The following is a 21665-nucleotide window of genomic DNA, read 5'->3' as shown; positions in this document are numbered from 1 at the left end:
TCCAGGACAGCCTACGGATTCCTCTATCCCCACCCCTGCCCTCATGTCTCAGGCCCACAGACACGGAACTTTCTCCTTCGTTTTCTGGAGAAGGACACGTCCTGGCTCCAGCTTACCTGACTCAATGTCTAACCTTCCTTTCTGCTGCTATCACAGACCTTGCTGCTTTCCCTCCAGGGGAGCAGCCCTAGGGTCCTTCTCTACCATTTCTGCCTTCCCTGCTATGCCTGAACCCAATCCCCAGGGTCCCCTTCTCTTTGGGGAGCAATGTCACTCCCTGCTAGTAGACAGAATTGAGTATACTTGCTACCTGGGAGGATGGAGAAACAGATGGAATGGGGAATGGGAAGAGGAGTTATTGAGGTTCCTGCTGAGATTAGGAACATTTTGTAGTGGAGAGGGCTGGCTGCCTCCCTCTCTCCTACCCATCTCCACGTACCCCCTCGAGCCAGTGTATTACCATTTATCAGACAAGCTGGACAGTTAAGTGAGTTATGAGACTGAGTTGTTTGCCTTCTGGCTCTCTGAGAGATGGTTCCAAACTCCTTTCTCCCCTGGTCAGACTCAGATCTTGGACATCTCCCCTCACCCTCGTCTTTCAAACCAGGGATGTGTGGGATGTTGATTTGGGGATGGAGGGATATTTTGATGTTTGAGGCTGCTTCTCAAGACTTCCTTTTCTCCTAATCTTGCTCCCCCTTCCTCCATTTTCTCTATATTTTTTTGCCCCCAACCACTCCCCATCACTGGGCCTCTTAAGGACGTCAGCAGGGGCTCTGGCCAGAGCCAGATCCTGTCCAAATCCCCGGAACTTTACAAAACTCCTTCCTTACCTTTGGGAAGCCCTTCCTTACCTTTGGGAAGCCCTTCGTTACCAAGTCTAACTTTCTTTCCTCTTGCTGTAGTCTTAGCCTTTGCATATCAAAACCCCAAACCTAAGGTTTATTCCCCTCAGTAGTTTCCTCTCAGGGCACCGCCCCCCTCCCCAACCCTCTATGAACTCTCCAGCATTCAAGTCCTCCAACTCCGGATGGGGGCTCCTCGCCCTTTGGGAATCTGAATGCAGTTGAGTGGGACCATGCAAGCTGTCCCTGACCTGGTGGAGCTGGGTGCTGGGTGTGGGTGTTTGAAGAACCTAGACCCATGCCCCTGTGTTCAGTCCCAGATTTCAGCCTGGTTAGCAGGATCCTGCATTGTTTGGAGAAGGAAGCAGTTGGCTCCGGATTGCTTCCGGTGCGGTGGCCCCAGGCCCCAGTGTAAAACCTCCCTGAGAAAGAGGTGAGGGACAGTGAGGGGAGGTATTTATCCCTCTTGCACCCCCAGGGAAGATGAGAATCTCCTGGAGGCCTTGGCTTCCCTGTTGAAGAGCTTCAGTCTTCCTTCCTCCCACCCTCCCAATTCTGTGGGAGGCAGCGGCCCCTATTCTGAGTCTCCCTTGGGTCAGGTACTGCTAGGGCAGAGACTCTCTTGTCCAAGTCAAGGTATATGCTTCCCCACCCTGAGTTTCAGGGATGTTCTTCTCCGGGGGTCATCCCAAGACAACTGTGTCGTTGTCTTGGCAACCTCTCAGCTGAGACCCCTTCCCTGGTTTTTGCCTCTGTCTGTGTATCATTGGTGTGTGCTCTCTTGGCCTCAAAGAACCTCTGTCTCTCATCCTCTCATCTCTCTTACCTCATCCTTTGTGACATTCTTTGTCCTGTCTCTCTCAGTCTCTGTATCTTGCTTTGTCTCTGTCTGTCTCCATCCACCTCCATCCAGGCCTCTTGGTATCTTGAAAGCTACCTGGGAGCAGAAGTCTCTCCTGGGCTTTCCCACGTGCTCGCCATTTTGGAGTTATTCTTCCCCTCCCAGGCCAAGCTTGGAGTATCCAGTTCGGCAGTGAAAGTTCTCCCTCCACTTTCCTCCAAGTTCCTCTCTCTTCTTCCCCCTCCACTAATTTTGGAGAGAATGTTTCTGGAAGAAGGGAACTTGATACCCTTTGTGGGTTGAGTAAGAGAGGGAGTGCCGATAATTCAGAAAGGAGGAGGGAGGTTAGACTTCTGGCAGAACTTCCTCATAACCTGAGAACTGGAGAAAGGTGTGAGGAATGGGTCAGGAGCTTAGAGCTTTTCCTTCTGCAGCGCATAAGCTGTGTGTGTGTGTTGGGGGGTAGGTGGGAAGGCCTTCTAAAGGCCTGGTGAGAGATATGCGGACCTCTGGAGACATTCAAAGGGTCTGATTTTACTTGTGGGGAAAGGAAAAGATGGTGGGGAGGTCAGGCTAATGTCCTGCTGAATCAATATTGACTCAGGATGGAGGGGGAGACCCTTCCCCTCCCCCAGCAGCCCAAGCCATCCTGTCTGTCTGTCCAGGCCGCAAAGCAGAGGCCCAGACTCAGGAATGACAAAAATGTGTCTGAGCCTCGTTGAGCTGCGGGGAAGGAGCCACCGGGTAACACCCAAAATACATAAAATTCAGTGAAAAGCTCTTGGTTAGGGTCTGGGAGGCCCCTGCTGTCCCACCCCCATATGTTTGAAAGTTTAGATTCCTGCAGGCTCTGTCCCCCACCCGCTGGCCACCCCCTGGCTCCTCTGTTCCCTTAGATATATCATGTGTCTCCTTTTAGAAAACATCCCCTGATACACAGCCTATCTCTCCCTCTGCTGTGTCTGCTCTTGAAAAGGGTCTCAGGGGTCTCTTTCATGCTTACCCTGTCTCAGGTCTCCTGGGTCTTTAGGAAATCTCACCATCTCTCTTCCTCTCCATCTCTGCTCCCAAGGGGATCAACAGATGGGTCCCCTTCTCTGGAGAAGACTCCCTCAGGGCTGTACTTCCCTGTCACTCTCTCTACTCTGGTCAGGCCCTCTCACCGCCCTTCCCCACCCTGCCCCCAAGGTCCCAGAATGGGACAGGACGACAGCCAAGGCTTAAGCAGGGCAGCGGGGTCCGTGTTGTGTCTGGATGCACACCCAACCCTACACCTCCTGTTCTGGCTCCATCTTGGTGGCCCTGGGGGCCATGGCTGGGCTGGGTGCCTGGGTTTGAGGGGGGGCAGGGGTGTTGGCCAGAGTTAGCATGGCGGTCACATTCATCTCTGGGCAAAGCTGAGAACAGACGGCCCCTGTGTCCTGGCGTTCTCTCTGCAACCTCGCTCGCTCTCCCTCCGTAGTCCTCTCCTTCTTCTCCCTTCTCTCTTCCCTCTTCTGTCCCGTTCTTGTCCCTTTCCATCTTCTCCACCTTCTCCCCTCCTCTCTGAGGAGCCCTGAAGGCCACTGCGACCTCCTGTAATCCCTGTCCCCACTCCCAGCGCCAGAGGACCCTGCCGTTTCCCTTCTTCATCCTTCTTCATGTGGCTCCATCATCGTGGCCAGTGAGGAACTGCCGGTTCAGTCACTAATCGCTCTGTACCTCAGTTCCCTCATCTGTATGATGGGGATTGCAACAGTACCCGTGTCACAGGGTTTGAGGATCTAAATGAGTTAATGTGTACAAAGTGTTTCAGCTCAGTGGCTGACACAGAGTGACCATGTTGAAAAATGTTAGTTCATATCCGTATAAAGCCCCAAGTCTCATGAGGGGCAGGAGGCAGGGGAGGCCACTAGTTACTCCTGAACTTAGGGCCGTGTTGTTCCCTCAGCTAAGGCCACAGAGGTGGGTTTCCTGGGTGCTGGCATCAGATGTGGAAGGCGCAGCTGAGGGCAGTGGGGTTGGCTGCTGGCTCTAAGCAGATTACAAGTTTCCTACCCCACCGCACTGCAGCTCCCTCTGCCTCCAAGTGAGGCTTCCCTTGGCTGTGTAGACTGCCCCGAAGTAGGTTATTTGTTTCTTTCCTCCCCTCTTCCCCCTGAAGGAAATCACAGACAGGCCTCAGCCTTCACACTTGAGATTCCTAGGGCTTTCTCCACCGTCCCTGATGGAAAGGAAGTTCTTTCACATCTCTCGAGATCCTTGTGCAGCCCTGACCTGTGGGAGACGTGCACCTCCAGTCCCCCTGCCCCGGCCCAAAGGGATGCTGCTGTGGGACGGGGGCCCTGAGCGCTCCTCTTCCTTTCACTCCCATCCCCCTCTCCCTTCCCTCCGCGAGAGCACATCTGGTTTGTGAATCTCTCTCATTCCAGCTTTCGGAGTTTGCCAGCTGCTGTTTCCTCTGTCGAGTTCAGGCCAAAAATGGGGGTGGGGGACAGCGCGGGGGACAAAGTGAGGGCCAAAGGAGGAGGGGATCATGGCTGGGACTCGGAATGGAGGGGAGATTGGAGTGACCAACCGGTGACCTCAGGCCTGGGCTGTGAGTTCTACCCTGGGGAGGAGAGGGGGTGTGGACTAAAAGTCCAGGTGGAGGCAGGGGTGGCATGGGGGCCTTTCTGGGCTCCAAACAGCCCATCTGCCTCTGAGTCCCCTTCCAGCCCCCTCTACCCGCCCCGCCACCAGCCGGTCTCGGCTGGCCAGGGGAAGAGGACCGTTCTCTGGCATGCTAACTAGGCTGGCGGGCTGTTTCCCGGGAAGACCTCACAGCTGGCCCAGTGGGGCGATGAACTCAGCATTATCCACCTCCTCAAGGGGCCTTTATTCCCTGCTCAGGGTGGGGGGGGAGGGGAGGGGGACCCCGGGGCCGGGGGCCTAGCCAGGCCATCCTTGATGTGTTTCCTGAACTCGGCTCTCATCCTGGCCAGGGGCCTGAGTGCTGTCCCCTCTGCCAGAGATGGGGCTTAGGGAGGGAGGACGTCTTCTCAGTGTGGCTCCCCTCACACTCCATCCCTCCCTGCTCAGAGCCCTGACATACTTTCCTTCTGCTCTGTCCCAGCCCTGAGCTCACTCTGCCCTGCCGTCTTCCCAGGGTGCTGTGGCTCCTGAGGGGCCATCTCGCCCCTCCCTGGCACCCCAGTGCCTAGTGCAGTGCCTGGCACAGAGCTGGTTTCCAGTGCACGACAGCCGAAGAGAAATGGGATTGACGCAGACCAAGGAAGAGGCGATGAAGGGCTGGGAGACTGGCTGGGGGTGAAGGAGGGGGGTACTTTCCTTCCCGTGGAGGGCATGGTGACGGGATCGGGAGGAACAACTCCTGAGAGCCTCTCAATGAGAATGGGGAGACTGGTGTGCACTGGTTGGTTAAAAGCTTAGAGTCAGCTCAACTGGTATGAGTCCTGATTTTGTCACTTGCCTGCTGTGTGAACCCACCTTCTCTGAGGCTTGGTTTCCTCATCTAGGAAACGGTGGTATTAGTAGTACCTACTTTGTCATATTGTGGAGAGGATTAAATGAGATGATACGTGGAAAGAACTAGTGTACCACATTTCCTGGCACATACTGAGGTAACAATGAGGGTTAGCGTTACCGTCTTTAATTCATCCCCGGAGAATGAGGTAAGAGAATGGGGCAGGAGCAGAGGGAAGCTGGTGGGGGTGAGGGTTTAGGGCAAAGAGGTCCCGGATATAGGACCTTAACAGGTCGGCTGGGCTGAAACCAGCTCCTACAGGTCACCCCAGCCATCCCCCTGCCTCAGCTCTCCAACTCTGTCATCCTGGGTAATCTTAGGTGCTTCTTACGTCTGAGGGCATCTGCTGAAAGTCTAACCAGCAAGGGAGGCTGGGTCTTTAGAGAATGCAGGTGGAGGCAGGGCTCCTCTGCTGATGCCATCTCCAAGCCACCACTGTGCCAAGGGCACCCCAGACACACATCCCATCTGGGGGCCTGGTGGTTAAGAGTTGGAGATGGGCAGGATGATGGGTCCCAGGGACCAAAAGTGTCCCAGAGGGCGAAGGAGCAGAGAGGTTAGAAAAGACCAGCTCTGGACCTCTAGTGAGACAGGGAGGAAGATAAAGAGAAAACACGCCAATGGCTAAATGCCCCATCACTCTCAGTCAGCAAAATGGGGTTGCTGGTGTCTGACCAGAGTAACAGAGAACAGCAAGGGCTTTGACCCTGAGGGCTGGGGGAGGGCACACCGAACAGGCAGTCTTTGGGACTGAGTGGGGGGCAATAAAACGTGCTCCCTGCATCCTTCCCCTCCCACTGTCGCAGGTACGCGGTGTTCTGGGAGTGAACCCCAGCCACGTGCCCAACCCCCCCAACACATGGACCGTGGGTCAGAGTCTGGGCCAGATGGAGACTGATGCTGGGGGAGGAGGAGGAGCCCTAGAGCGCTTAAGGCCATAGAGTTGGCCTGTATCCCTCAATCACACCCCTGTTTTCTTCCCTTGACCCCAGTCCCTAAGACTTGCAGCCCAAAGCAGTTTGCCTGCAGAGACCAGATCACCTGTATCTCAAAGGGCTGGCGCTGTGATGGTGAGAGGGACTGCCCCGACGGATCTGACGAGGCTCCCGAGATTTGTAAGTGCCTTTTCTGGATCCCTCCCCCACACCACCGATTTATGCCTTTTCCTTTTGGCCCAGGCAGTTTGGGATGAGGACAGTTGAGCTCTAGTCTGGCGTGGACCTTGCTCTATGATTGTTTGTACATGACACAGCTAAAACTGTCCTCTCCCCCTCTTCAAAGAGCCCGGCATGGTGCTTGGTGTGCTCAGAAATGAGCTCCCTCAGCCGCTATACCCCCAAGCCAGCCAGAGATTGTGTTCTCTGGGCTGACAGATTTCCTGGAAGGAGAGGGCCCAGGCTCCCCTCCCTTCTGGCTCATCCCTCTTCTTCCCACCTCTGAACCTCCTGATCCTTGATGAGTGCCCCCAGGTCTTGCTGGGTCCCCTTCCTGTCCTCAGGCTCCCAGACCAAAGGCCACTGGCCCCTTGCTAAGTCTCTGTCCCAGAAACCCCACCCCTGCACATTTCCCGCCCTCCCCCGCTCCCCCTGCCCTCCGTAAGTGGTGTAATCAGAGGCAGCTGTTTAAAAATGGGAGAAAGGTCCCCACCCAGGCTTTACCCTGCCAGTGAGGGGGAGTGGAGGGCTTTCTGGCGGGACCCTAGAGTCCTGGGCAGCTGGCAGGGTCTCTCCTCTGTGGGGCTAATCTGGGCTGGGGTCTAGGGGATCCTGCGTTCCTAGGTCTGTCTCCGTTCTCTCTCCGGCTTTATCCTGTCCCAGCCCCATCTCCACACCCTCACCCATAATTATTAGGGGTAATTTTAGGGCCAGAAAGGGAGCGACCAGTTCTGTCTGCCTCACCCTCATACCCTGCCCTGGAGGTGTGGGAGCCAGGGATATTCTGCAAGTGTTTGTATGGGGGGGTGGCTCAGCCTGGAGCATCTTCTTGTCTGATGCCGTCTTTATGCCCCACATTTCTGACCCCAGTGCTTGGCGTTAGGGATAAAGAAAGCCACGCGGAAGGTCCAGATCTGGCTCTTTTTATCCTCCTCCCTTTAATTTGATGTAAACCCCACCTTATACGCATCCCCACACTGTCCCCACTCATGCACAGTCCTGGACCCATCACACCCACGCTCAGTCCCTCCCGGGCACTGACTCACTCCCCTGCACCCTCCCCGACACACACGGACAGAGGCAAATGCTGGCACAGACATGCTCTCACAGCAACGCAGAGTCAACACTCGGAAATGGGGATGCAGAGACACAGCCTGCACTCAGACAGATGCTCCCAGACACGCACACACAAACCCAGACTCACTCCCAAAAGGACATGGAAATGCACATACCAAGGCCAGAAGCACTAGCACATGTGGCTTGTGGGATGTTAGTTCCCCGACCAGGGATTGAATCCAGGGCCATGGATTCACCCTCACTCCACACCACTCTGCTCCACGGTACACACCTCCCTCACCTGTGCATGTGGACTCCTACCAGGCACAGGCGGACAGGTGCACTCATATACAGACACTCTCTCACACCCTGTCCAGGCTTGGGAGCCAATGGGCAGTGGTCTGTCTACCAGCCCACCGGTTTAGCCAGCGTCCTAGGTCACCTGGCCTCCTTAGAATCCCCTCAGGAGCTCTGCCCTGCCCTCCCCCCAGCCCATCTTCTTGGGTAACAAAGGAGGTACCAAGACATCATCAGTGGGCCACAGCCTTTGACCGTTTCCAAAGCCTTGCATCAGGCAAGCTGCTCTGGGGCTGGGGGTCTGTAACAGTGCATCCAACAGAAATATAATGCAAGCCATGTACACAATTTCGAAATTTTCTAGTTGCCCCATTCAAAAAGGTAAAAATAATCAGGTGAAATGAATTTCAACTTTATTTTACCCAATGTATCCAAACTATTATCATTTCAGTATATTATTTGTTTAAAAGTATTAATGAGATCTTTTGCATTCTTTTTTGTGGCTGTGGTATTAAGTCTTCAGAAGCCAATGTGCATTTTATTTTATTTATTCATTTATTTGTTTGTTTGTTTGTTTTCAGCCATGCCATGTGGCTTGCGGGATGTTAGTTCCCCGACCAGGGATTGAATCCAGGGCCATGGTAGTGAAAGCACCAAGTCCTAACCACTGGACCACCAGGGAACTCCCATTGTTTTTTGTTTGTTTTTTGCCAGCGTGCATTTTATACTTACAGTTGGAACTCGTCACATTTCAAATGCTCAGTAGCCACGTATGATGCTGCATATTGGGAAGTGCAGTTCTAGAAGACTTGGTCCAGCTCTCAGCCCCAGGCTCTGTGACCTGGGGAGCTATAGGAAGGAGGTGTACTTTGTCTCCTGAGTGTAGAATGCGAGGCATTGGGGTCCACAGCGTGGGGCATTTGGGGAGTGGACTCTCTGCTAAAACCTAGTTCTCCCCTCCACCTGGCGGCTCCCAGGTGTGTAGCTGCTGTTGGGAATGGCATAGGAGAGCTCGAGGTTGAAGAGTCTATCCAGGCCCTAGGCCTCCTGAGATCTAAAAAGTGCAGGTGCCTGTAACCCCAGTCTCAGTTCCCCACCCCCTCCCCCAGTGAACAACTAGGCAGACAGCCTCTGTAGCCAGTGCGGTCATGCTGGCCTTTCCATCTGCCCCCAGGTCCACAGAGTAAGACCCAGCGATGTCAGCCGAACGAGCACAATTGCCTGGGCACCGAGCTGTGTATTCTCATGTCCCGCCTCTGCAACGGGGTCCAGGACTGCACAGATGGGTCGGACGAGGGGCCCCACTGCCGAGGTAAGGGCTCTTCCACCTCTCCTGTCCCAGGTGGATGCAGTGAGTTCTCAGGTGGGCACCTGACAGGTTTGGAGGCCCGCCATCCAAGGACTGTCCTCGCACCTTTGTGGGGGATGAGGCCTTGTCCTGCTCCCCTGCGCCCCGGGCACTTCTCTGTGTGTGCTTGGACATGTCACTACCCCTCTCCAGTCCCCAGTTTCCCACCTGTGAAATGAGAGCTTTATACTAGATCAGCGTTTTTGTACTTTTTATTTTTGTAAATAGCGGGGTCTTTTCTTCAAATTGTTTCTTACATGAGTATGAACAGAGAAGAGCAGATGCTGTGATTGAAGCTGGGGTCGGGGGGTTCTGGAGTTTTGTCCCCCTGCCTCCACTTCCAGGGCCCCAAAGGCGTCCCCCAGGAAGTGCAGATCTTTGAGGCTCTGTGAAGTTGCTTGATAGGAAAGTCACCCAGGCTGAACAGGGAACTATGATAGGTCAGACTTCCTTCCCACCTGCAGCTCAGGTCACCAGCTCTGCAGTTCTCCCCCTGGAGGCCCCCATGACCCAGGGAGAGTCTGGATCCCACGTGAGCAATGGGAGAGATTCTTTGGGGGCAGGGGGGACAGGCAGGGCCTCAGGCCTGTGAGTCAGGGAATGGGGACTTCTCCTACTGCCCTCAAGGTCTGGGCCTGGAGCAGAAGCCTGGCTTTGTGAGTCCCTGGGCAAGCCCCTGGGTGTGGGGCAATCTTCCCTGGGGGGTGGGGACCGTGTCCTGTGCCTGTAACGCGTGTCAGAAAACATCTGCCTGTGGGAAGAGACACATCTGGATCCTGTTCATTGAGGGCAGGGAGTGTGGAGCAAGGGAGTTTGTGGAAGATTTTTATCCTTTCCTTTGGTTGATTCTGCATGTTTTTCTCTGAAGCTCCTGGAATGGGATGCAGAGTGTGGGCCTAGGGGCTGACTTCAATTACCACGCACGTCCCATCTTATCGGATGGCGTGTGTTCAAGTTTGCTTGATTTTGTATACCTGGTCAGTATCAAAAACAACCAAGAACCTCGAAAACCTAGGGTTTGGACTTCCTTCTCTGATATTACAGAAGTTGGACCTCATCATCCTCCCACCCCATATCCAGAAGACAAACTCTTTTCCAGATTTTCTGGAACAAACACTATTTCCCCCCTGTGTTGGGGGGAGGCTGGACAGGGCAGCACCCTCGGGCTCTCGGGCATAGATGGGGAGGAGAAGGAAGAACCGGGGCCCGGCTCCCGATCCTAGCTCCTCCTGGCAGGCTTAGTGCCTCTAAACATCTTAGCATCTCAGGCAGTGCTCTCTCCTAGGTGGGAGGGGGGGAGCAGGGGTGTGAGGCAGCTGGACAAAGGGGTCTTTGTGCAGGCCGCCTGGCCCTCATGCAAGACCATTAATTGGGTCGCTGGTCTGGGGGGGGCAGCTGCTCTCCCACCTCTTCCCCCTCCTGTCTCATTCCCTTCTGTCTCCCCTGTGGAAGTGGGTCAGTGGCAGGAGGAAGATTAGAGAAGGATCCCAGGGGAGCCAGTTTTGCTCCTCCTCCTATCCTCTACCTGGACCTTGGGCCTTCCCTCTGAGGCCTCTAGGACTCAAGGGATGGGTCGCAGGGGTGCTTCTAGACAAGAGCTAGGGTGCTGCACAGAAAGACTCAATTCCATGCCAGCTCTTCACCCTCAGCCCCAAAGCCAACATTGCAGTCCTCGGGCAGTGCAGGCAAGAGGTATGTGAAGGGGATGAGAATCACTGTCCCCACTTCCTGTTGACCCCAACAAACTACCAGAACCCTCTCCATGGGGACAGAGGAGTTCAGAGCAGCCAGAGCAGGGAGATGTGGGTTCTAAATCATAATGGGCTGTGTGACCTTGGACCTGTCTTATACCCACCTTGGTCTCGGTTTCCTCACTGACACTATATTTTTAGGGTCGATGCTTCGTAAGCCCCTTCATCTCTGACACTGCAGGCAGCAGAAGTGGTTTCTGAAGGGTTGGGGGGAAGGTTGCAGTCTGGGTACAGCTGCCAGGTCTGGAGTCCTGAGTATGTGTCACCTGCTCCCACACAGAGCAGCGAGGACAGTGTTCTCATCTGGGTTGCCAGCACCACTGTGTCCCTACACTCAACGGGCCCACCTGCTACTGCAACAACAGCTTTCAACTTCAGGCAGACGGCAAGGACCTGCAAAGGTAAGTGTGCCCACCGCGTGTGCTGGAGGTGAGGGGTAGTGGACCGGGCTGGTGAGGAGAAAGCAGATGGAAGGCGCAAGACAGGAGGCGGGGCTACAGACTTTACAGCCTCAGGGCATGGACTGTGGGCCCTAACTACTTGCTTCCACCAGACTTCTTTTTTTTTTGCAGTACGCGGGCCTCTCACTGTTGTGGGCCTCTCCCGTTGCGGAGCACAGGCTCCGGACGCGCAGGCTCAGCGCCATGGCTCACGGGCCCAGCCGCTCCGCGGCATGTGGGATCTTCCCGGACCGGGGCACGAACCCGCGTCCCCTGCATCGGCAGGGCGAACTCTCAACCACTGCGCCACCAGGGAAGCCCTCCACTAGACTTCTTAAAAGTCGTCTTAAAAAATTATATGAGTCAGGGACTTCCCTGATGGTCCAGTGGTTTAAGACTCCACGCTTCCAGTGCAGGGGGCGTGCACTCGATCCCTGGTCAGGGAGCTGAGATCCCACATGCTGTGCTGTGCAGCCAAAAAAAAAAATTATATAGGTCATATGTGAGTTTTCTTGTAAAAAAAAAATTAAAGCATTATAGATAAAACCAAAGTCCCCTTTGACAAATCCTCTTCAGTTCTGGTCCCTTCCCCATCTCTCTGGAGGTCAACTCTGTTAACCAGTTTGCTACTTCTCTGACCAGGCCTTTTTCTGTCCATGTATACATGTACTCATGGAGAATCTAATTGAAAGTACTGTTTATGTGCATGTGATTTTTTTTTTACATAAATATCATACTGTACATATGCTTTTTTCAATTTTTTCACCCAGTATGTTCTAGAGATTTTTCCATGTTAATACGCAGAGATCTACCTCATTCTTTTAAAAACCACTGTGATGTATGACTGTTACCACCGTTTGCTTGGCCATCTCCCTTTTGATGCGTAAGATGTTCCCAGTTTCTTCTGTTACACACAATGCAAACTTTTCTGTTTTAAATTTACCTCCCTGGGGTCGTTGCACAAATGCCACCTTCTCAGTGAGGCCATCCCTGCCTCCCTAAAATCCCACCCCCAGCGCCTGCATTCTCTGTCCCCTTTCTCTGCTTAATATTTTTCCATAGCACCAGCCACTTTCCATTGCACTAGTTCCTCTAACATGCCATTTACCTTTTTGTCATATTATCGTAGGAACAGTATTTCATTTACTATTGGAATTTAAGTTTTATGAGGGCAGCAATTTGAATCTGTTTATTCACTGATGTATCCCCTGAGCCTAGAACAGTACCTGGCACATAGTAGGTACTCAAGAAATCTTTTCTGAGCGAATGGATAATATGCACGTGCGTGGATATTTCTCCAGGGTAGATTCCAAGTCTGGATTCTCTAGGTGATAAAGTTTCCACATTTCTTATTGTAATAGATTCTGCCAAACTGTCCTCCGAAGTAGCCGTAGGCTTGGACACATCCCTGGTGGTGTCTGAGGGCACTCCCTTCCCTGCCCTCGGCACACTGGAAGTGACGGCGCTCTCTCCTTTTCCCGGCAGACTTTGACGAGTGCTCGGTTTATGGCACCTGCAGCCAGCTGTGCACCAACACAGATGGTTCCTTCACGTGCGGCTGCGTGGAAGGGTACCTGCTGCAGCCAGACAACCGCTCCTGCAAGGCCAAGAACGGTAGGTGGGGTCACCTGTGGCCGTACAGCTAGGCGCCCTCAGTGTTGTTCCCTGATGGGGAGTGGCCAGAGAGGTCTCAGGGCCACTTGCTGCATTGACCCTTCTCTCCTCCACCTACAGAGCCGGTAGACCGACCCCCTGTGCTGCTGATTGCCAACTCACAGAACATCCTGGCTACATACCTGAGTGGGGCCCAGGTCTCTACCATCACACCCACTAGCACACGGCAGACCACAGCCATGGACTTCAGCTACGCCAACGAGACGGTGTGCTGGGTGCACGTTGGGGACAGTGCTGCCCAGACACAGCTCAAGTGTGCCCGCATGCCGGGCCTGAAGGGCTTCGTGGATGAGCACACCATCAACATCTCCCTCAGCCTGCACCGTGAGTCACCTGTTCCAGCTTGGAGGGCAGGGGAGATGGGCAAGACAGAGCCTGTCTGGGACAGAGTCAGAGGGGTATTCGGGATGACCCCTGTCTGGGGCAGGAGCCTAAACAAAAGCCGCTGACGGAGGCTGAGGCAGGGGGTTTCACATGATGACACTTGTTTGGAGCCGGGGCAGAGTTATGGCTGTGCTTCCTCCCCTCTCTCTGAGCTGACTCTCTGATGGCTCCTGCATTTCTGGCTCAGGGCAGAGAAGGGCCTCCCAGAAGAAGTGCTCGATGGGGGCAATAACTGGTCAACCTCCAGAGACCAGGGACTGTCCCTTTTCAGAGAGAGGAGTGTTGATTAGTCCACAGAGGGGCTTTCCCACACAGCGAGAGCCAGAGCAAGGGAAAGAAGAGGCCTGGAACCAGAGGAGCCTGGCTAAGTTGTAGCTGAGGGCAGAGGAGCCGCGGCCAGGCTGGGTCCAATCTCCTCTTCCATTATTTCTCTTGGGGACATCTCCAGAACGGACTCCCTGCTGCAGCATGGCTGTAGGGGTCCTGAGGCTGTTTCTAGGGGGCTTTGTGGCAGGAATGAGCCCAGAGGAGGAGCCGTGAGCGCTGGGGCCACGTGAGCGTTCTCAGATATCCTGGATGTCCCCCTTTGGGGCTCCTTCCCAGGCCATACTTTGCTGTCTCAGAGGTGGCAGATGGGCAGTCACTGGGGATGGGGCCCGGGCATAGATCCACTGCCTGGAGCCGTCCTGCTCATCTCAGATGCTGCTACATAAACAAACAAAACATCTGGCATCATCACATTTCCAGGAAATGCACCACAGGGCTGAGGGGGGAGGTCTGGCCTATGGTTGATCTCACCCGCAGGAGAGAGGGTAACTTGATCTGTGACCTTGAGTAAACCAGAACTCCCTGTCTCTGCTTTGATTTCCTAATCTGCATAATGGGTTTGAGCCTGTCTGGCGAGATCAGATAAATTGCAGAGAAAGCCAGAAGTAACTAGAGGCCAGTGCACACAAGGGTTAGGATGGTAAACCTGGGTCCTGTCTAGAAGATCTTGAAGTTCCTTCTCTGGGTCCCCATGTGATGATCCCCACAGAAGACCAAAATCCCAGGAGGACACAGGGGCTTAGTTTTTGAGGGAGCAGGGGTTCCTCCAAGAGCCCTCGCCCTCTTGCAGCCCCATTGTGTGGTCCACACCTCAGCTGCGGCCCTTCCACAGCATCCCAATAGCTGTTGGTGACCAAGGCTCACCTGTGATAGACCTGTCCTCCTTGGAGTGCTGGGCTGGGGGCTGCTACGCCTGGTCGGCTGAGCTCTTGAGGGGTGGGCAGTCGTGGTAGGTAGGGTAGTATTAGGGTGAGACCCCATGAGACAGCTGCCCTCTCCCTGTTCCTTGTTGACGGTCCCACCCAACAGGCTGTCTGGGCAAACAGCTCCAGCAGTTCCCTCCCTGGCCCTGCCTCAGGGCGGCCAATGGGCTGATGAGCTTGTGGATAGGTGGCTGGCAGGGGTGCCCTGATGGGAACATTTTTTGTTCTGGCCTGGACCCTCTCCTGCCTTTCTCCCCAGGAGAAGCAGGAAATAACCTCAGGTGGGTGCCCCTCCTTTGGCAAACAGAGCCTTGCCTTCAAAGTCTGCTAGATTCGTTGGGCCCTTCTGGGGCAGAGTCCAGGAGGCCAGAAGAGACCGGAAGGTTCTGGGAGAAATGCTGCTGGGGCAAATGAATGGGTTCCTCTTGCCCCAGCCTCTGTCCCCTTCCTCCTGCCCTACCCCCACCCCATGCCCCATGCCGCCTGAATGTCTGGCTGTCACCCTGAGGATGGTTGTTTTGCTCTCATCCCACAAACTAATTATGGGCCCTGAGCTGAGGATGTCGGAAGTGTCTCTCCCCAGCACCCTCCCCCCACCCCCAGTTCATCCCCCTTCCCAGGAGAGGCTGATGGCCTGCCCTGGTGTGCAGCGTGGCTGGTCCCAGGCACTCACCTGGGCAGTGGGCTGCTGGCCTGTAATTAGCTCCCCCAGGGGCAGGAAGAAGAAAGGCTGCTGCTTTCTCCTGCTATCTCTCTGCCCTCTGGGGGAGCCCTCCCTCCAATCGTGCCATTCTTGGCTGACCCTGACCTCCATCGGACCCCTGGCCTGAGCCCCATGCCGGGGTGGGGGGGGGTGGGGGGGGAGGTTGGGGGGTTGGGGTGGTTGGGGGTGGGGAGTCTGACAAGGGAGAGGTGCTGGAGCCCAGAGCCCAGAGGCTGAGAAGCCCGCCTGCTGGTGTGGGAAGAAGGGGGAGCCTGCCCTGGAGAAAACTCTGGAAACAGAAATAGAATAGAAAGAAGGAAGGAGGCCAGGAAGTGAGCCTGTTTCACATGGGTCCTTGGGCGTTTGTGAGCCAGGCCTGCTCTGACTCCTGAGCCCTTGGAGGGCCCCTCCCAGGCCCCACAGTGGTTGGTGCGGCTTCATGACTGGCTCCGTGGAATAGGCTTAGGGCCGAAGTCCAGCCTTTTCCTGTCTGAGCCCAGCTCCTTCCCCCAGTTTCTACTCAAGAGTGGGGAGAGACCTACTGACCGCATCCTCACTCGTTCTGACAGGTGTATGTGCATGTGCGTGCGTGCGTGCCTGCGTGTGTGTGTGTGTGTGTGTGTGTGTGTGTGTGTGTGTGTGTTTTCATCCCTTAACAGGCTGGGCTGCCAGCGCTTCCTCCCCCAGCCTGTATCTTGCATTGGCCTGGGTTGGGGGGTGGGTCTTAGAAATCAGTCCTCATCTCTTCTCCTCCCTCCTGGGATGTAATTCCACGGTCCATCCTCCCCTCTGCCGCTGCCCCAGCAGGACGGGGATGTCTCTGAGGACTCTGATCCCATGACTAGAGAACATGATGGGGTGAGCCAGGAGACCCTCAGGGAAGACCGTGTCCCACCCCTCAGGGTTTACTACTGCCTTTCCCAAAGCCGGAGTGCCTTGATTTTTAGGTCGTGTATGGATGTGTGTTTTTTATTGTTATAGTCATGTTTTTATGTAATGCCCGTTAGAAACTCCTACAACCGGCACATCAAACCTACGGCTTCATAGATTGTTCAGGATGCAGCAAAATAAGAAAAGTGAGTTGATGTAAAGAAACGGCAGAGCAGGCTGTGCATAAACATGGGAAGCATTTTGAAAGTGACAGACAAAAGACTGAAGTTCTGGAAACCGAGGCCCAGAGGGATCGACAGGCCTGGCCTGCCCACCCTACCCCCCACTTCTGACCACCCTCTCAAGGAACCTCAGGCCCTGTCCAGCCCCCTGCAGGGCCGCCCCTGGGCAGGGCTGGGGGTCAAGTCTGCTTGACCCCCAGCCCAGCCCGGCCCTGCATTGTCTAGGCTTCACTCCTCTGACCTGTCCTCCCTGAGCTTTGAGGATGTTTCTGCTGTAGAAAGAAAGAGCACAGACTGCAGGAGCGGGGCCCTGGGAAGATGTGTGTGTGTGGTGAGGGGAGGTTCTGAGGTTGCAGATAGAGGCCTTGAAGGACATAAGGTTTGCTGAAGTCACTTCATTCGGGGCTGTGTATGAGGGAATGCTCTGGAGGGGCCCTTGGGGGTCCTAGGGTTTCTTCTCTGTACCATGCTGCATGGGGAAGGAGGAGATTGGAGGGGAGGCCCAGAAAAGTCCTCCTAGGCTGCAGGCTGCAAGGTTGCGAAATGGGTCCCCAAGTCCAGCTGGCCAGCTTCACTTTTCCCTCCCTCTCGTGTGTGTGTGTGTGTGTGTGTGTGTGTGTGTGTGTGTGTGTGTGTGTGTTTAAAATCACAACAGGAAATAGGGCAGTGATTTGTCTAGAGAAGGAGCACAGAAAGAGAGAATATCTCCTCTGAGTCTGATGAACTGGCTTTCCTGCTGGAAGGGGAGCCATGCCCCCACTGAGCTGGGCACCCAAGGCCCTCTCAGCCCCCACCCCAGCCTACAGAACACTTCCAGGGTCACAGATGAAAACTGGCCACCTGCTTCTTTGGCCTTTCCACCCATTGGGTGTCAGAATATTGGGGGGCTCTCGCCAGCCTGCTCTTGGCCTTGGGCCCCCCGCATCCTGGTGCTTTTGCTTCCCATTCCCATTCCAAGTTTCCTAATCATTTAATGGCCCTTCTCTCCTCTTCCTGGCCAGGCCAGCCCTGTGTCTCCCGGCACAGCTCCAGCCCAGTCCTCTCCTCCCCCGCTGTCTCCTTGAAGTTGCCTCTCCACCCAGCCTGCGCCCAACAACCCCCTCCCTGTTTTCAAGCCAAAGGAAGTAACTTAAGCAAGAGAGATGTGTTCTAGAGCCCAGCAAGAATTTCTCAATAGTGGGAAGACCCTTGTTCTGATTCTGAATCAGAGTTGCAGAGTCCACGCATCCCATCCCCGGGACCCAGGACTGAGAGCCTGTGTGGACCTGGGCCACTCGGGAGGGGAGCGGGGCTGGAAGTACAAGCGGGGCAGGAAGGGAGCCCAGGGACAGAGCTGACCCAGTGTGGCTGATCCCCGGACCTGCTGGTGGAACAAGAAGAGCTGAAATCAGGACCCAGCACGAAACAGGAGTGTGAGCACATGCCATTTAGCAAAACTTCTGCCAGGCCTGCCCGGTGGTCTCCTCCCTACCTGCAAAGGCCCCGGGCTCCCGAGCATCTCCCCCAGCCCTTGGGTGAGATCCCAGAGTGGCTCTGACAAGCAAGAACGTTGCGTGACAGACGTCTTGTCCCACTGTCTTAGGCATCCTCAGGCCAGAAAAGGAGGATCCTGGCAATAGAAGGGAAGGAAAAAATTAAGTCCCAGCTCTAGGACAACAGAGTGAGCACTCAGCATTCACCAAATATTTGTTGAATGAATCAGTACGTGTGTGTCAGGCGCTGGGGACAAAAATGAAAGACCTGCCCTGCCCTCACAATATTTGTAATCAGGTAAGCAGGCTGTGATAAAAGGGGCTTATGGAAGCCTGCAATACAGAAATTTTCCTTCTGGGGGCCTGAACTATCTTGAAGAATAAATAGTAGTTGTCAGCCCCAAACTGAAGGGCCTACCTTCAGTCAGGAGGCCACAGGGCTCTGGCTGGAGGGACAGATAGAAAAGGGAAGGAAGGATGGGGTTGAGGTGAGGGAGGATCCTGCAGTGGTATGAACAACAGCTCCCATTTGTGGAGCGTTTATCATGTGCCAGGCCCCGTGCTAAGTGCTGTTAATGCACCATCCCATCCCAGATCCGCAGACTGAGACACAGAGACATCAAGTGACTTGCCCATAGTTCCACAGTTGGAAGGTGACAGAACTAGGCTTCACACCCAGGCTGTCAGTGTCTGGAGGCTGTCTGGGCCCAGGGCAGAGTGATGGGAGAGGCAGGGAAGTTTTCTGGAACAAGGGCAAGAACTCGGTGTCTTCACTGGGGATGTAGTTAAGGTGGAAATGGCATTTTCCTTCCTCGCCCAGGGACCTGGTACCCTATTCTGCAATCCTTGGGTGTATGGATGTGTTGGGGGATATTTCCTCAAGGCATAGAGACTCTCCTCCTTCCCCAGAATTATTTTAGGAAGAGTGACTAGGATCCTGCAGCTGAAGTTAGGGTCTTCTTGGCAATGGGCTGGGGCTGTTGTTTTTGGAAAAGCAGCCACCAGTTTAGGGAGACGCCTCTTGAATGACGTGAAGGAGGGCGACGTCGAGGAGAGCTGGAGTGGTGGCGAGTGCCGAGCGCTGAGCATCAGCGTTGGGGCACAGGGAGGGCTCAGCAGTTACAAACACACAGCCCAGGTCTATTCTGGGGCCTGGAACTGAAAGTCCTTTGTGATATCACAGGCAGGCTGTGGTCTATCCTCTGTCTTATTTCCCTCCCAGCTTCCTGGCCTCCTTCTCTACCCTGGGATCCCTAACCCCTCAGCCTCCAGACCAGCCCCACACTCCTCCCATCACCACACAGCATCCCACCCCTTGGGTTTACAGGATTCTCCCGTCTTCAGGATCTCTGGGGCCTTTGGCCAGAGAGCCCTTGTGGAGGGTGCTGTGAGGTGGATCAGTCCCGAGAAGGCTGGGCCACGAGGGGCCAGCTGCCCTCTGGGTGTGTGGAGACAGAATGTCAGGTCCTGCAGGCCGAAGCCCAGGACTCCAGTTGCCCCCTCCACGCCCCGGGACAGGGGGCAGTGGCCCAGACACTGCCTGCGGGGAGCCCGGGAGGGAAGGTGCCCTCTCCCAATCTGAGCCCGTCTCACTACACTTGCAATGGGAAGATTGGCCAAGCGTGTGTGTGCGTGTGAGTGTGTGCATGCGTGTGAGTGTATGTGGTGGGGTGTGCAGAGGAGTCTGGACTTGAGAAGAGAGGAAGATAATGTGGTGGAGGGGTTGGATAACAAAGGAGTTTTGCTTGCAACTAATAGTCTCCAGCTGCAAAAATACCAAAGGGGAGCCCAGGCCGGGCTGGGGACTCCAGTTCTTGCCAACTCCTCACCGGCCTGCTGAGTGGGGCCCTGCCTGGCCTTTGGGAGGTGGAAGAGGAGACGAGCCAAGGGTAAACATCTGAGAGAAGGACGATCCCTCTGCCTTCCTTCCCAGGCCAGCAGGGAGGCTCGAAGGTCGGCCATCCTGAGGCTGCAGGGGAGGACGTGGAACTGCATCTGGGATGGGGGGGCATCAGATCCCTTCAGGTTTCTTCCTCCTCCCCTCTTGCCGAGGGAGGGTGGATCGGGGAGCAGGGGAAGGGTGTTGCCAGCCTTGGAGCTGGGCAGTGACTCGGAAGCCTCAGGAAGTTGGAGGGAAGGACACAGCTGCCCCAGCTGGTGCTGGGAAAACAGCTTTCAGTGATGAGGTTCGTCTACATGCCAGCATCCCCCAGACACCCACTGTGCCCACCAAGTAAAGGGCACACAGCCCTGTTTGCCTTTCACCCACCCTGCTGGCTGCCTGGGACTGCGGCAGGGTCCACCCCTCCCCCCCGCGCCCCCCCCCCAACCCCGGCCCCAGCTTGGGACCTTGGTTTCCTCTGGATGGGGTCCAGCAGCGTTCATTTTCATCTGTTTTCTCTGTGGTCACAGTGTGGGGTAGTTTGCTCGCCTAACCCCTGCGCTGGGCCCTCTTCCTACCCGGCCTGGGATCCACGCGCCCAGGCTGCTCTGCCCCCTCTCTTTGACCTTGTCAGGAGGGGACAGTACTGGGGCTCATAGGAGAGAGTTGCTGGGTTTAGGGACACATCAGCAGTCACAGGGGTACCTCATCCTTGTGACCTCTTTCTCCAGGCATCTTGGGGTGGGGTTCAACAGGGGGGACCTGAAGAGGAAACTAGTTTGGTGAGAGTCTCAGACTGGCTCTTTCCCTTCCTCCCTCAGCCTAAGTCCTGTGACTGTGAGTCAGTGTCAGGGCCTGGCCAAGTTCCTTGAGAGCCGTGTTCCTGTTCCCTGTGCCCCCCACCCCTACCCACTGTTAGGAAACAGCCCCTGAATCCCTGTGAGGGAGGGGGGAGGATTAGGGAGGGCTGAGCAGAAAGCCTAGTCGTTATACCTGTAGCTGTGTAGGGACTGAATAATCCTTACCAGGTTGAGTGTGGCTAGTGGGGATTTCAGTAAAAAATAAATAAATAAATAAAAAAGTTTCAGCCAAAGACAGGTGGTCCAAAGACTCCTTTACCTGCTGAGGAAATTGGTGGAAGTGGAGTGCAGGGCAGGGGTCCCAGGGAGTCATTGTCTTGGAAACTTCCCTGCTTGCAAGAGGTATCACCTCTGATAGTGGTAGTTGGAGGGGGCAGTGGGTGGATGGGAGCCAGTGGGTCCTGGAGTGAAGGAGCCACACCGGCCCCCAGGAGGCCAGCAGGGGTCCCGTCCCCAGACTTCCTGCCTCCTAGACTTCCTGCTGCCCTTGCCCCACCCCTGATCTCTTAGGCCCTTTTGGCCATAGACTGAGTATGGGCACCTGGTCTCCATCCTCTTCCCCCACTCCCACCCTTCTGAAGCTCCCCCTCTTTCTGAGCCATGCCTCAGTTTACCTTCAGAGTCCTTTGATGGCTCTCCTCCTCTGCACTCTCTCCTCCAGCCCTATATCTTTTTTTTTTTTTTTTTTTTTTGCGGTACGTGGGCCTCTCACCCTTGTGGCCTCTCCCATTGCGGAGCACAGGCTCCGACGTGCAGGCCCAGTGGCCGTGGCTCACGGGCCCAGCCGCTCCGCGGCATGTGGGATCCTCCCGGACCGGGGCACGAACCCGCGTCCCCTGCGTCGGCAGGCGGACTCTCAACCACTGCGCCACCAGGGAAGCCCTCCAGCCCTATATCTTATTCCCTGCTCCTTCCCACCCTCCCGAGGACTGGAGGAAATTGAGCAATAGGGACATTGAAGAAACAGGGGAATGGGAGTGAGTACGGGAAGTTGGGCCCATGCCACTGGTTCTAACCTTTTGCCACCATGGACCTTCCCTTTTCCATCTCTGTGGGCCGCATTTGGACATTCTCTTCTCTCAGAGTGGATT

General features: G+C 55.3%; 1 protein-coding gene across 1 annotated transcript in view; it reads left to right on the top strand.

The window, feature by feature from the left end:
* Positions 1-21665, top strand: part of LRP1 (LDL receptor related protein 1) — a 79563-nt gene that overhangs the window by 2576 nt on the left and 55322 nt on the right. Inside the window, 6 exon segments of the mRNA XM_032644886.1 lie at positions 6184-6306; positions 8873-9010; positions 11078-11187; positions 11189-11198; positions 12723-12851; positions 12972-13235. Coding sequence (XP_032500777.1) covers positions 6184-6306; positions 8873-9010; positions 11078-11187; positions 11189-11198; positions 12723-12851; positions 12972-13235 — 774 coding nt within the window.

This window comes from Phocoena sinus, chromosome 10 (assembly GCF_008692025.1).
Source record: "Phocoena sinus isolate mPhoSin1 chromosome 10, mPhoSin1.pri, whole genome shotgun sequence".
Lineage (NCBI taxonomy): Eukaryota > Metazoa > Chordata > Mammalia > Artiodactyla > Phocoenidae > Phocoena > Phocoena sinus.
This window is presented reverse-complemented; position numbering and strand designations above follow the sequence as displayed.